The 14,436-nt window shown below is 38.7% G+C and overlaps 1 protein-coding gene across 7 annotated transcripts in view; it reads left to right on the top strand.

Moving 5' to 3' along the window:
- SIPA1L1 (signal induced proliferation associated 1 like 1) overlaps nucleotides 1-14,436 on the top strand; it is a 207,035-nt gene that overhangs the window by 132,322 nt on the left and 60,277 nt on the right. For all 7 annotated transcript variants that reach the window (XM_039551749.1, XM_039551752.1, XM_039551748.1 and 4 more), the window contains 3 exons: nucleotides 1,028-2,843; nucleotides 11,074-11,204; nucleotides 11,803-11,991. In XM_039551749.1, coding sequence (XP_039407683.1) covers nucleotides 1,346-2,843; nucleotides 11,074-11,204; nucleotides 11,803-11,991 — 1,818 coding nt within the window. In that variant the 5' untranslated portion in view covers nucleotides 1,028-1,345. The remainder of the gene's footprint in view (nucleotides 1-1,027; nucleotides 2,844-11,073; nucleotides 11,205-11,802; nucleotides 11,992-14,436) is intronic.

Genomic DNA, 14,436 nt, shown 5'->3' on the forward strand with positions numbered 1-14,436 from the left:
ATTTGGCAAATATTTAAAGGACACATTCTGTGTAATTGGTTCAGCCTTTGAAAATTATTAACTTCTTTGTGTTAAAGGATGTACACAGCAATGCAAGATTTTATCTTGACAATCCCATGCTTTTGTCTTCTACCAGCAAGGATGTATTTGTGGATTATTTTTTTTTTAGCTCCTCAAAGGGCAGTGTACTAAAGGCTTTGTAATCACTTCTGTACTGATGAAGTATGGGAAAGCATTTAATTTCTGTGACTTTGTGAAGTTGGATAATACAGGAGCTGTGGTAGACAAAATTTTGTTAGCCAGGGAAATAAATGAAACTTTTCATATCGAGTTACTTAAAAGTATGTGTTTCTATTTAGTTTTAACCTTCTTATATGTTGTAAACTCTGGACAGAAGTAATACATGCTTTCTGGACTATGCAACTAGTCTGCAACTAGTCTGCAAAGCACAGAATGAATGTTCTTGACAGCCATTCTCTTAGAATTTTTTACACTTTTTGCTAATTAGCTGCTTTTTTTTTTTTTTAGTTAACATACCAGCTATTTACATTAACAGGAAAGTTGAATAGGTAGTGTTAATACCTAATAGCAACCAAGGATGTATGACTTGTAAATGGTAAATTCTTTAAAGTGTTTATAAATAAAAATTGGAGTCCTGATCTGGCTCTTACATCATTTCTCTGGGAATTGTATGCTGTATGTGTCCTTAGCTGAGAAGCTCCCTACTTGTACTTTGTAACACTGTTCACTAACCCAACTAAAAAGTACCACTAATCAATTCAGAAGGAAAAATTTCTATTTGTGTGGAATCAGAATCCAGAAGTATTTTTTCAGAAGGCAGCCCAACAATATCAAGAACTCCTCACCAGCATGTAACACAATGCTGCATTTTTGAGATGATCAGTGTGATTTAAAGCACGTTTGTTAAAAATATTAATTATGTGTAATAATTACCTTAATAGTGTCAGTTACCAAAAAACGTTATATATTAAAGAATTAATGATTTTATCTCTGTTTTCTGTTCTAGGCTTAAAAGAAGCGTAAGCGATTCAATTAAAACTCTGATATTTTGGAGCACAAGTTGAAGCAATTTGAATGTATTGGAGCATGGCTACTTCTTAAAATGCAGAAGTTAAAGGAAATTACTGCTTATCAAAACCTACTGAATATCTGAATTTTCTAGACATCCTGCATTTAACTGTGTCCTTAAATGTCCATGATTAAGATCTCATGCAACCATTGTGTATTTTGGAGACTATTCTCCAAAAGAGAACTGTGCATTTAAAAAGCAGAAATGACTGTGTTTTTCCTTGGAACTTACTAAGGTTGAACGTACTGAAAGACCATGACCAGCTTGAAGCGGTCCCAGACCGAAAGGGCTGTTGCCACTGGGGTATCAGTCGGAACAGATGGCACCTCAAAAGTCCACTCGGATGACTTCTACATGAGGCGCTTCAGGTCACAGAATGGCAGCTTAGGATCTGCAGTCATGGCGCCAGTTGGACCTCCTCGCAATGAGAGTTCCCATCACGTTACCTCTACCCCTGGAGTCCCTAAAATGGGGGTCAGGGCAAGGATTGCTGATTGGCCCCCAAGGAAGGAGAACATCAAGGAGGCAAGCAGATCTAGTCAGGATATTGAAACATCAAGTTGCCTTGACAGCATGTCTTCTAAAAGCAGTCCTGGGAGTCAGGGAAGCTCTGTTAACCTGAATGCTAGTGATTCTGTCATGTTAAAGAGCATCCAGAGCACACTTAAAAACAAGACCAGACAATCTGAGAATCTAGATTCCAGGTTTCTTACACCCGATGGCTATCCCAGTTCCCCAAGGAAAGCTCTTCGCAGAATACGGCAGCGCAGCAACAGCGACATTACCATAAGTGAGCTTGATGTGGATAGTTTTGATGAATGTATTTCACCTACATTTAAATCTGGACCATCTCTGCACAGAGAGTATGGCAGCACATCTTCCATAGATAAGCAGGGAACTTCAGGGGAAAGTTTTTTTGACTTATTGAAGGGCTATAAAGATGAAAAGTCTGATCAGAGAAGCCCAGGCACAACAAAACTCGGTGAGCTCCTGATTGCCAGTGGAAGCAAGGGTTCAGGATTCTCTCTAGATGTGATAGATGGACCTATTACTCAAAGGGAAAACCTGAGACTCTTTAAGGAAAGGGAGAAGCCACTCAAGAGACGCTCAAAATCAGAGACAGGAGATTCATCTATTTTTCGTAAGCTGCGCAATGCCAAAGGTGAAGGGGAACTTGGGAAGTCTTCAGATCTTGAAGATAACAGGTCAGAAGATAGCATTAAGCCTTGGACATGTCCGAAGTGTTTTGCTCATTATGATGTACAGAGTATTTTATTTGATTTAAATGAAGCAGCAATCAACAGGCATAATGTTATTAAAAGAAGGAACACAACGACAGGTGCATCTGCTGCTGCTGTAGCATCACTTGTCTCTGGACCTTTGTCACATTCTGCAAGTTTCAATTCTCCAATGGGCAGCACTGAAGACCTGAATTCAAAAGGAAGTCTCAATATGGACCAGGGGGATGATAAAAGCAATGAACTAGTGATGAGTTGTCCTTATTTTCGTAATGAGATTGGTGGGGAAGGGGAAAGGAAGATCAGCCTTTCCAAATCTAATTCAGGTTCCTTCAGTGGGTGTGAAAGTGCCTCATTTGAGTCGACTCTGAGTTCTCATTGCACAAATGCTGGAGTTGCAGTTCTGGAAGTTCCCAAGGAGAACCTGATTTTACACCTAGACAGAGTGAAAAGATACATCGTTGAACATGTAGACCTTGGTGCATATTATTATCGAAAATTCTTCTACCAGAAAGGTAGGTAAATTTTATTTCTCCTTGAGTTTTAAGAATGATTCTTTGTTTTCCAAACACGTAAAATTCAGTTGATGCTTAATAGTATTTGCAAGAATTATGTATTTCTTTGATGGTATATTTTACTGATGGTATGTGCTATATCTAATAGTCTTTCAGAGTCTTGGAATATAAGAATATTGAGGATTTTATTGCTGATAGATGTGGTAGCGATGGCTACAAATATAAATGTCTTGAAACACAGCTTTGGGTACCCATGGAAGTGGACAGGGGTTGACACTTGAAAGATGAAAACAAGAAAATCCTAAAATATGGGAACTTTCTTCCCACTGTGCCAAGACTTGATGTACTGAGGATTTAATTGAATGTACATCTTGGACAGTTAGCATTTATAATAATCTTTGGACATACTAATAACTTAATAATCCATTTCTAAATTTTTCAAAGTAGATAATACATAAATAAAAATAAAAATCTGTCTTCCTCACTCACTGTTTTCATTATAGCTGTCACTCTAGAAAGAAAATTCTAATTTGTCAGATTTTGCAGGCGCAAACTAACACTATATAGATATAACTATATATACACACATAAATACCCATGTTTCAATGACAACAGTGTATCTGAAAAACCAGAGTGCAGTTCTCTTATCGCATGGTTCTACTCTGAAACCAAGAATGATAATTTCCATTGGATGTGTATGGGAGGGAGAAAAAAAGCCCAAAGCAACAGATCAAAGCCTTTTGACTTACAGAAAAGAGCAAATCCCAAACATTACCCAGATACTTCCCCTCTTTGTCCCCCCTGTCAAAATAATACTGGCACCATGAGATGCAGATCTCCCTCTGTTCTTCATTATTCTAAAAATGTTTTAAAAGGATTTCAGAAAAAAAGTCCTTTAAAAGAGTTCTGTCTGCAGGATGGTATTGTATTTCCTGATGGACGGAGCTGGTCTGATGACCGACCTGGAGAGTGCTTGTTCCTTACCTTCCAATGATTAGGGTTGAGTTTCTTCTCCTTAGCGAATGCAGGTCAAAAGAGCTTGTTTCTTACAGATAAAAGCAACAGGGATGCCTGGTTAGAATTAAGTTGATGGTCTGTTAAAAGAAAAACCTTCAGCTTCTTAACTGCGTGTTACTGCTAATAATCTCATTTCCCATTTCTCTCTTGCCTTCAAAATATGTTCAGCTCCCAACTCTTCTTCCCTGCATTGTCCATTGGTTGGATGGCTCTTGTTACTCTTTGCATAGTCTCCTCTTTCTGCATTCTTTCTAGGGCTGAGAGGTAGCCTTTGGTCCATGTTTTTTGAGAATGCTGGTTGCTATCCTTCGAAGACAGAGGAGTTAGGAAAAATAATGGTTTCCTGGGGAAAGTAAGCTAGATGTGTGATATAGGATAAGGTATGTTTCGAGCAGAGAGCCTGAGGTTTGTGACCTTTGTTTGCAATTATATTCTTCTCTGTCTCCCTCTGGAACAATTTGATTACCTATCAGTCTCTAGTAAGTTTTTGCAATCAACGACTAAAGTTTCATGTTACAGCTGACCTGATTTACAGCATTTAAGCACTAAGAGGGGGAGACTTAATTCCTCCCTCTTCCTTGTACCAGTTCTCTTGTTTTCAGAAAACTTGATAAGCCAGTTGAGTTTACTCAACAAGCAAGCAGAAGTCTTGCCATCATGATATATTTGGGGTTTACTGCTTGGTTGTTTGTCTCCAGTTATGGTGAGGGATATTATCTTTCCTTGCAGTCAGAGTAAGTGCCAAAGTCCTACTGCCACGTAAGGGATGAGAGTGAATAGCAGAAGAGGAAGGAAGTGTAAGTGGAATTTCAGCCCTTAGGCAACAATTTATTGATTTGCCTTCTCCTTAAGGGAAGCCACACCCTTGTGCTACTGCAGATCCAGTCACAGTTACATTTCCATTTTTTGTAGATATAATTAAGATGAATTGATAAAATCGACATAATCTAGTCCTAAGGGTACTGGTGAGGAGCAACCAGATATAAAAATGTGTGTTATGGAGTAGGTGTACTAGTTTGAAAACAAACCAGTAGGAGACACCAAGTCAGAATAACAATTTAATAGGGAAATTAAAAAAAAAAAAAAAAAAAAGGCAGAAAACTGGTTTAAACTGACAGAGTCAGGATACAACCTGACACCCTGTTAGTCAGGGTGGCGGTAGCAGTCCAGTAAGATGGTTGACTGCCGTCCTCCTGAAGCGATGGATGTGGTTCTGTCGAAGCGGTGATCCTATAGAAGGGTCTGCTCTTCCTCAGAAAGTCCAGTGGTGGCTATGTAGCTCCTGTCCTCTGGAAATCCAGTGGAAAGGGTGTCTGTGGTGTTCGGAATCTCAGATTATATCCAGGATGGAATGCTTGGTTCCTCCCTCTGGGTGGAGCATCTCACAATGGGGTAACGAGTCATGAGGCCAGGTGTTGATTAGGCTCATTAACAGAAGATAGTCCAGAGGGAGTTATCTCTGAGTCATGCAGCAGGGCATTGATGGGCAATTAACAGAAAGATAGTCTGGGGGGAGGAGGCAAGGAAACACACAGCTCAAGAGGATGGTAATAGAATACACTGCAACCTAGGACAGTAGGATTGAATGGGGAGAAGCAGCTGCAATTTTTTTTTTTTTTTTCTTAAGGAATAAAATTGGGTTTTAAATTCACTTTTCTTGTGTTCAGTCCAGCGGAGTCCAAACCAGGGGCATTGTTTCTACCAGAGATTTTTATCTGAAAAGCTGTACTTTAGAAGCCTCATTAGATAGCCCAAACCCCAATTTTCTACAAGTACAAAACACATTTTGTTGACCACCCAGAGTATCATCATTCCCTGAGCAAACTTTAGACTAAGCTGATGAGGTGGAATAGTGATAAAACTTAAAGCAGCATAATAGGGGGAAAAAAATCTGGGAAGTCAGTTGTAACTGAATTTTTTATGTAACATGAAGCAAGTAATGATGCAGAATTTTTTTTGCTTGAAGAGGATGTTGCATTTTTATGATGTTACAATTGGAACAGACTGTGCCAAAAGACAGTTTCAGTGGGATCAGCTCATCAAGTCAGTAGGCTTTGGATAATTTTATAGTCTTAGAAGTATTCTTAGAAGAATTCTGATTCAACAACAATAGCTTTTAAAGATCTCAAACCAGGAAAATTTCACAGACTTAGAGAACCCCTAGTTATCCTAGAGCTTGCAAAGAATAAAAAGCAATGTTCCAGAGAATTGTAAGCCTGAGTTAGTTTTCATTCCAACTGGAAATAAAAAAGAAGGTGATTTGGGACTATATCAGTAAATAACTGCCAGTTAAAAATTGTCAATGATGCCAGTCAGCATGATTTCATGAAAAATAGATCTTGTCACATAAAAGAAAAGAAAAAGCATAGTTAATCTTGTGTCTTTAAAAAAAAAAAAAGATGAAAGCCATTGCGTTCATGTAGTCCCTTTTAATTTCTTCAAAGTAATGTGGTGAAATGCTGATGGTGACTTGTCTGAAGTCTTCAATTATATGTAATCAATAGCTCATTTTTTACAGGTACTGTTACTTAGATGATGGATCCATCTCAAATTTTAGCAGTGTATGGAGGAAGTATAAGTGAGCTTGCACTATTACTAGCATGGTCCAAATTAATTAAAATATTTTCATCTCGTTAGTGTAAAATATTTGCATGTGACATTTATGGATGAGTCTTGTATAAGTTCAATGAATGCAAATGAATGAGTTTTTGTATGTAAAGGAAATCGGTCCCTCTACAGAGCAGTGGAATTGATAAATAGTATTCTGGCCTGGTGTCCAGACTTCTAAATGTGAAAATACTGGTGGAGACAGTTTAGTGGAAGTAAGAGAAATGATACTTACAAAAAGATACTGGGAAAAGAACTTTATAATGGTACTTCCCAAGGCTGGATTCAGCTTTTCTACTTTATATCTGGGCTAATTGTGCAGACTCCCTTTGTACTCAGTGGAGAGAAATGAACCTTGCAGGACCATATGAATTGCACTCTTTTCTCTCAATTCACTAACAGAAGCTCATGCACAGTGAACTCACATGGAAATGTTTATCCTTATAAGAAATGAATGCTACTTATGATGCACAAGATGTATTTACAAGGTGATTAAATAATGGTGTGTTTTAAAAGGTGTATTTGATAGAAAGACTTAACTAAATGTTTGAAGTCTAGACATTTGTAAGTTAAGCTAGTGCATAAAAAAGAAGGGGAGAGGACAAAGCCAGTGCAAGAACCAATTTGTGAAAGCTGCACAGAGATATGTTTACTAAAGACTTATTTATAATCAATATTAAAATCGCAGGGAGAGAAAAATTTGTTTCCATCAGCTTGTCCGAGTGCAGTTCAGAAAAGAGAGCCTATCACTCCAGAGGAGCAGTCTGTTTTCTCTGTGCCTGTAATTGCATCTGGGAATTACAGTTCTCATGGAAAGAACCAAGAGCATCTGTTTTGCTTCCATCCTCCTCATGCAGTAGTTGCTAATGTTACCATTTAGGACAAATATTAGTTACTGGCTTAGGTTGAAAGGCTTGACTGAGAAGTAAATAGTTTCCTGAACTGGTTTTATAACAAATGAGCTGTTGGTCAGCTTTCCTTTAACTGTTGGCAGCCAGTAAAAATACCCTTTGCTCTAATGCTCTAAATTGCTGCATATTCTGTCCAAGAGTTAGTTGGTGCCTTTCAAGTATATGGCTAGACTTGCAGAGCTCTCAAAATGCTGCCTGCCCTTTTGTCTCCAGAGGACTACTGAGCAGAGTTTTCCAGTACTGTAAATGCTGAGCTAGGATTAGAGGAAAATGCTTGATGCTGAGTTTCATTCAGAAGGGAAACGTTTGGGATTTTTATTTCTAGTCCAATTACACAAAATATCAGTTGAACTTGATACCTAAAGAGAAATACGATAAAAGCACAAAAGAACCTTTTCAGTCAAAATCAAGTGCATTTACTTGGCTTTCCTTTGCAAAGGAAACTCATAAATATCTGCTAGGGAAATAAATATTTTAGTTTTGGTTCTTTCACTGGAAGTATCTTTTGAGTGACATAATAAATATTTAACTATTTTTAAAAGTATGTATAGTTTGTTTTAATGACCAGGTACAATCAAGTTATTATTTCTTTTGGGTGTGGATTTATAAATTGATTTGTGGCTGTCGCTAGTTATCCTGATTGTTAATTAAGTCATTTTTCAACAGTAGTTTAAATTAAATATCAACCTTGAGAAATGTTGCTTCCAATGAGCTTCTGTGTGGTGTGGAGAAATAAGCTGTCTTCTATGGTATTCATGTTTGACATAAAGTTCTTGAGTTATGATTGTGACATAGCCCTTGTTTTCCCAATAAAATTCCTAATTAACTCCATTTAGATTGGATATTAAGCTTTTTTCACTTTAATTCTGCTACTTCTTTTCGTGCACTGGAAAGAGAAAATTGTTGGATGTAAGGAGATTCAGGATGTAGGAGAAAATCAGGTGGAGGTGCGAGAAAGTGTACCAGAAGGAAAAGTAGTCAGATACAGGGGTATATACTGTATCTTGCAGAATGAATACAGAGATGGGGTATAGGGGAGGAGAAAGAATGAAGGTAAAGAATGAACAATCCTGTAGTAAATGTGAGTAGAGGAGAGGACTAAGGATGTGCATAGGACAGCAAGAAAGACACTGCAGTGCTGGCTGAAGGAAAAGAGAATAAAAGACATTTCCTCTTAGCAGAGAAGTGTAAAGTTCCACACTACTTCATGCATTTTTCCAAAGCAATAGGAGCTAATTAAAAAGCTTAATCAAATGATACAGAATTGTATGTGTATTTTGTGTATGTGTGTGCAGCTTCAAACATTCCTCTTGCCACACTTCTTAAATGTGTTTTCAAGATGTAGAATAATTTATCCTGAGAAAATTCTCTATCTGAGTTGCAGGCTGGAATGGTTGCAGGTTAGACAAATTTTACTGTGTGGCTCTCAATATAGAAAACTAATGTAATGTTTGGACCCTTCTAGTATGCATGACCACCATAACTTTTTTCTGTAAGTTTTTCTATTATAAAAGCAAATCCACATCACTGTTTTTAAGTCACTAAGCAGTTTAGTGTGGAGATGGCCAAGTTATCTCAGGTTTTGGAAGCTATGTAATAGGCTGATTAAAAAATTAATCTTTCTCAAAGACTGTGCTGCTTCTGCATTGACCTTGTTGGCCATAAACTGTTTGGTGAGCTGTAAACACTGAAAAAAAAGCAAGCTACTTAATGCAGGAAGAAAATAAGCTAGAGTGCTAGTAAGGTAGTTTGAAATTTTAAACAACAGAACATCTCTGGCATTTACAGGGCTCATATCTGTGGGCTACTGTAAAAATGTAATTAGGCTTATATGGATGATCTAATCTATTAATAATTTGCCCACTCACAGTTTAGTCACCCAAAATTTAATGACAATATTTACAGAATATTCCACAAGATATTAGAAGAATTTTGAATTTTAATTACCTTTATGTATAGCATTGGCTCTTCATGACTTGCAGAGGGATTTGGTAGAAAGCAAGTCTTCTAATGCTGCAAGCATGTTTCTTTTATGTCATGCATGCTCTGAAATCTTTAAACAGAAAACATTGAGTGAGGGATAATAGAATACCAGACACTGAGGTATTGACTAGAGCCCCCAGGGGCTTGAAGTGCTGGACAACTGTGTGAAAGCACTCAGTATGTTGGAGGGAGGTTTTGCAAGGACCAGTAAGTATAAGTTTTAAAAGAATTACAGTAAAAATGAGGCTCTCAAATTTTTAACAATATTATTAATTGGAAAAATGATTACCATTCACTTTAGATGGAGTGTATTTCAATATCTATTTTTATTATCTTTAAAGCTGCAGTTCTTGATGATGATGTTAAAATATTTTACGTTTTGTCTCTATAGTAGAATAGCTCATATTAGACTGCTCCTAAAGTTCTTATTTAAAATTCTGGTTGTTTTAACAATAACAAGTAATCTGTATGTAGTAAAGACAATGTGGTTACATTTCCTGTTAGGGCAGTTATGTCTCTTTTTCATTCCATCGAATTTCACATCTTTGAATTGCTGAATTTTCAGGTGGTTCTAACTTTGTATTTTTGTGCATGTATAAATTCATTCATACATGCAGCTTATGGAAAATGATTACATGGGACTTATTTTTCTTGTACAGTGCTTGACTCCTTTTTTTTGAACTTTTCCCTTAAATTTTCTTTTAGGGAATATGTGTTTAAATTCAGCAGTCACTTAAGATATGTGCAGCTTTGTTTATATGTTGCTTCATTAATGGTGATATACCTCTGTCATCAGTCAAGATAAGTTCGTAATGCTCAAAAGGTTGAACAGAAGAGCCTTCAACACCAATCTTTAAAATCGTTGAGCTTTGATTTTTGTAAATGTGCTTTTCTAACTTTTTTTCATGTAAAGCTTGGCTTTACATGTCTATAGTTAGACAAATATAAAAGTGTTTCAAAGAATCTGCTGTTAAGCTAGTGAGTGATTTCACCAATCCTGTATTCTCCTCTCTGCTGCCTTCCCCACTAGACTGGTTTTCAACTCAAGTCTTAGCACTTTAAATTCACTTTTAGGGCTGTTGAACACTTCACTGTTAAATATGTATGCTAGTTATTTTATTCTTGTGCTTTACTTTTCTGTGGTACTATGATTTGATACTTTTACTGTGAACAAGCCTTTAACTTCTTTTTCAGCTTCATCAGTTTTTCCCATTTTAGAACTGAGTAACGTGTATGGAAAAAGCAAAAAACAGTCAAACAAAAATAAATAATTTACATCCTTTGCTAAGTACAGTTATTTGACATTTCTATTTTAACGTAGGTTGTTGAGTTTCCCACTTTGGTGCATTTGGCTTCCTTCCCTTTATTTTTAAGGAGGAAATTGGTTGTACTTACTTAGCTCAACGTGAATGAAACAGATGGCAATATAAAAGCTGATGGAAGAGGTGTATCCTGTTTTAGGCCTATTTAAGCAGAGATGCCATGTTGAATTTCAGCCTTTTTGCATAAATGGAGCTCACAAGAGAACTGAAGCACGAGAATGACATCCCGGTACCACTTGAAGACATGCTCTTATTGACTCCATGGAGCTGGCAGTTTATTTCCAGTGTAACAATCAAGCATGAAAATATAGAAATATAGTTGAAATATAAGAAGTAAGACAGACTTCTTCTTTTCTTTTTTTTTTCTTTTTTTTTTCCCTCATATACAAGAGCACTGGAACTACTTTGGGGCAGATGAGAACCTGGGTCCAGTAGCTGTGAGTATAAGAAGAGAGAAGCCAGAGGAAATCAAAGAAAATGGACCTCAGTACAACTACCGGATCATATTCAGAACCAGTGAGGTAAGCAGTTCAGGGGTGATAGTAAAAGAAACTAGAAGTGAGCAGGCGAAACCAGGTGTCATGTGTGGGGTTTATGTGCTTTACAGCACTGATAGTAGATTTCTGTATAATCCAGGAACCTCCTGACAGAATTGTGCCACATGTTTATCTGGCACAGAATGTATGTGAGTTATTCCATAACATCCAATACAGAGGAAAGCAAAGGTTGTTTTGGTTAAATCTTGAGAAACTTACAGGAGCTGTATTAGCTAGAAGCAAGCAAAGAGGAGGGAAATGGCTTCCTTCACTTTTATATGTGGCAGTGGGCAGACCTGAGAACTTTAAATGCTCTGCTAGAAATACTATACTAATACTAATTTTTCCAGGTAGTAGTTTCCTGTAAAACTTTAATCAGATGAATCATTTTAAATAGTCTGACTACTTTTAGCTGTCACTGAGTGACATTTTGTGTATCAGTGTTGGTCTTATGCTAACAGAAATTCCTCAGTGTCCTTGATCTTTATTGAGAATTGGAAAAGTAGTATGTTTAGTTCCACTGCTATTGTTAGTCAATCTCAGTGCATAAGTCAATATATGTGCTGTTCTTTTGTGTGCACAGCTCATGACATTAAGAGGCTCTGTGCTGGAAGATGCTATCCCTTCTACTGCAAAGCATTGCACAGCCAGGGGTCTTCCCCTAAAAGAAGTGCTGGAGTATGTGGTTCCAGAGCTGAATATCCATTGCCTAAGGCTCGCCTTCAACACTCCAAAAGTCACAGAACAGCTTATGAAGCTTGATGAGCAAGGGGTAAGTGCAGAGTTACAGAATTAAACAAATGATCTTAATCTGTCAGATTGTTGCCATGAGTTGCAAAATTATCTTTTAGCTTTATATGATTAGAGTCAGTCTGTCAAAATGCCTCATTTAAACTAAAACTCGTCATCTATAGGGAGAGTCACACTGCATTTATTTCCCCCAAGTTTTGCAGAATATTTGGTATGTATGAAATCAAGTTCATTTCTCTAGGTAGCCTGAAGTTTTAGATTGATGTTATGGCAGTTGTTCATTTAAATTGACTTTAAAAGAGTCTACATTATTGTTTTTCAAAGACTGTGGGAAGGAGGCAGTTCTGTTTTTCTTATTGCTGTTACACTAAAAAGAAAAGTCTCCCATGTTTCGTTGTAATACTGTATTGGCTAAACCACGACCAGGGTGCTGCCCATATCTTTTTGTTTTGTTGGCGTTCTTTTTTTCTTTCCCCTGGAACAAACTACATGGCAAAATATTCTAAGCCTTTCTTTATACAAATAATTTTCACTTAGGTGATAGTCTCCTGGTCTTTTAAAGATGGAACCAAGGCTCATCAGCAATACAGCTTAGACTTAGCAAAATGAAAGTCCTTGACCGAAGTGAATTTTATGATTATAAACTTCAGTAGTGACATTTTGTAGCTGTGTGCATACCTCAGTCTTCATTGGCAACCTCTCTTTCCATGCTTCTTGAGTGGATGGACCCAGGACGGGACTGGGTCCCTCCCACTGTAAGAGAAGATCAGGTTCACGACCACCTGATGAACCTGAATGTACATAAGTCTATGGGACACAATGAGATACATCCCAGAGTGTGAGGGAATTGGCTGAATGTGGTTGCCACGCCCTCTCTGAGAAGTGGTCAGGGGAAATCCCAGGAGACTGGAAGAGGGGAAACATCATACCCATGTTTAAAAAGGGTGGAAAGGAAGATCCTGGGAACTACTGCCCTGTCAGCCTCACCTCTGTACCTGGGAACCTCATGGAACAGATCCTCCTGGAAGTTGTGCTAGGGCACATGGAGGAAAGGGAGGTGGATCTGAGACAGTCAGCATGGCTTCAACAAGGACAAATCCTGCATGACCAACCCAGTGGCCTTCTGTGATGGAGTAGCTACATCAGTGGACAAGGGAGGGGTTGCAGATTTTCTGGACCTCTGTAAAGCCTTGGTCATGGTCCCCCACAACATCCTTCTCTCTGAATTGGAGAGAGATGGATTTGATGAGTGGACTGTTAGAGGGATAAAGAATTGGTCGAATTGTTGCATCCAGAGAGTAGTGGTTGATGGCTCAGAATCACAATGGACATCAGGCACAAGTGGTGCCCGTCAGGGGTCCATATTGGGACTTAGTATCTTCATTAATGATACAGATGAAGGGATTGAGTGTACCCTCAGCAAATCAGCAAGCTGAGTAGTGCAGTTGCCATGCATGAATGATGGGATGCCATCCAGAGGGACCTGGACGATCTCAAGAAGTGGCCCCATGGGAATCTCATGAGGTTTAAGAACACCAAGTGCAAGGTGCTGCACTTATGTATAGGCACAGGCTGGGGATGAACACATCGAGAGCAGCCCTGCCCAGAAGGACTTGTGGGTGCCAGTGGGTGAGAGGCTGGACATGACCCAGCCGTGTGCACTCCCAGCCCAGAGAGCCAATGGTGTCCTGGGCTGCATCCAGAGCAGCGTGGGCAGCAGGGAGAGGGAGGGGATTCTGCCCCTCTGCTCTGCTCTGGTGAGACCCCACCTGGAACACTGCATCCAGCTCTGGGGTCCCAGCAGAGGAAGGACATGGACCTGCTGGAGTGAGTCCAGAGGAGGGGGCACCAAGGTAATTAGAGGGATGGAGCACCTCTGCTGTGAGGAAAGGCTGAGAGAATTGGGATTGCTCAGCCTGGAAAAGAGAAGGCTTGGGATGACCTAACTGTGGCCTTCCAGTACCTGAAGGGAGCCTACAGGAAAGATGAGAGGGACTTTTTACAAGAGCACAGAGTGACAGGACAAGGAGGAATAACTTCGAACTGAAAGAGAGTAGGTTTAGATAAGATATTAGGAGGAAGTTCTAAGCTGTGAGGGTGGTGAGGCACTGGAACAGGTCACCCAGAGAAGCTGTGGATGCCCCATCCCTGGAAGTGTTCAAAGCCAGGTAGGATGGAGCTATGAGCAACCTGGTCTAGTGGAAGGTGTCCCTGCCCATGGTAGGGGGATTGGAGCTGGATGATTTTTAAGGTCCCCTACCAACCCAAACCATTTTATGATATTCTAACAAAACTGTGAGGTTGAATTATCCTTAGTTCATATCCTGTATGTTATTAAGCTCCCATAGTATGGTTTTCTAATACTTAAACTTTGGAAAATCATTAAGGATGAGCGATAGTTAAATTTTTATTATCTGCATCAAAGTATTTTCTGTTTTTGTGGTAATGAAACAGTTTGACACTTCTA

The sequence above is a fragment of the Corvus cornix genome, chromosome 5 (assembly GCF_000738735.6).
Source record: "Corvus cornix cornix isolate S_Up_H32 chromosome 5, ASM73873v5, whole genome shotgun sequence".
NCBI lineage: Eukaryota > Metazoa > Chordata > Aves > Passeriformes > Corvidae > Corvus > Corvus cornix.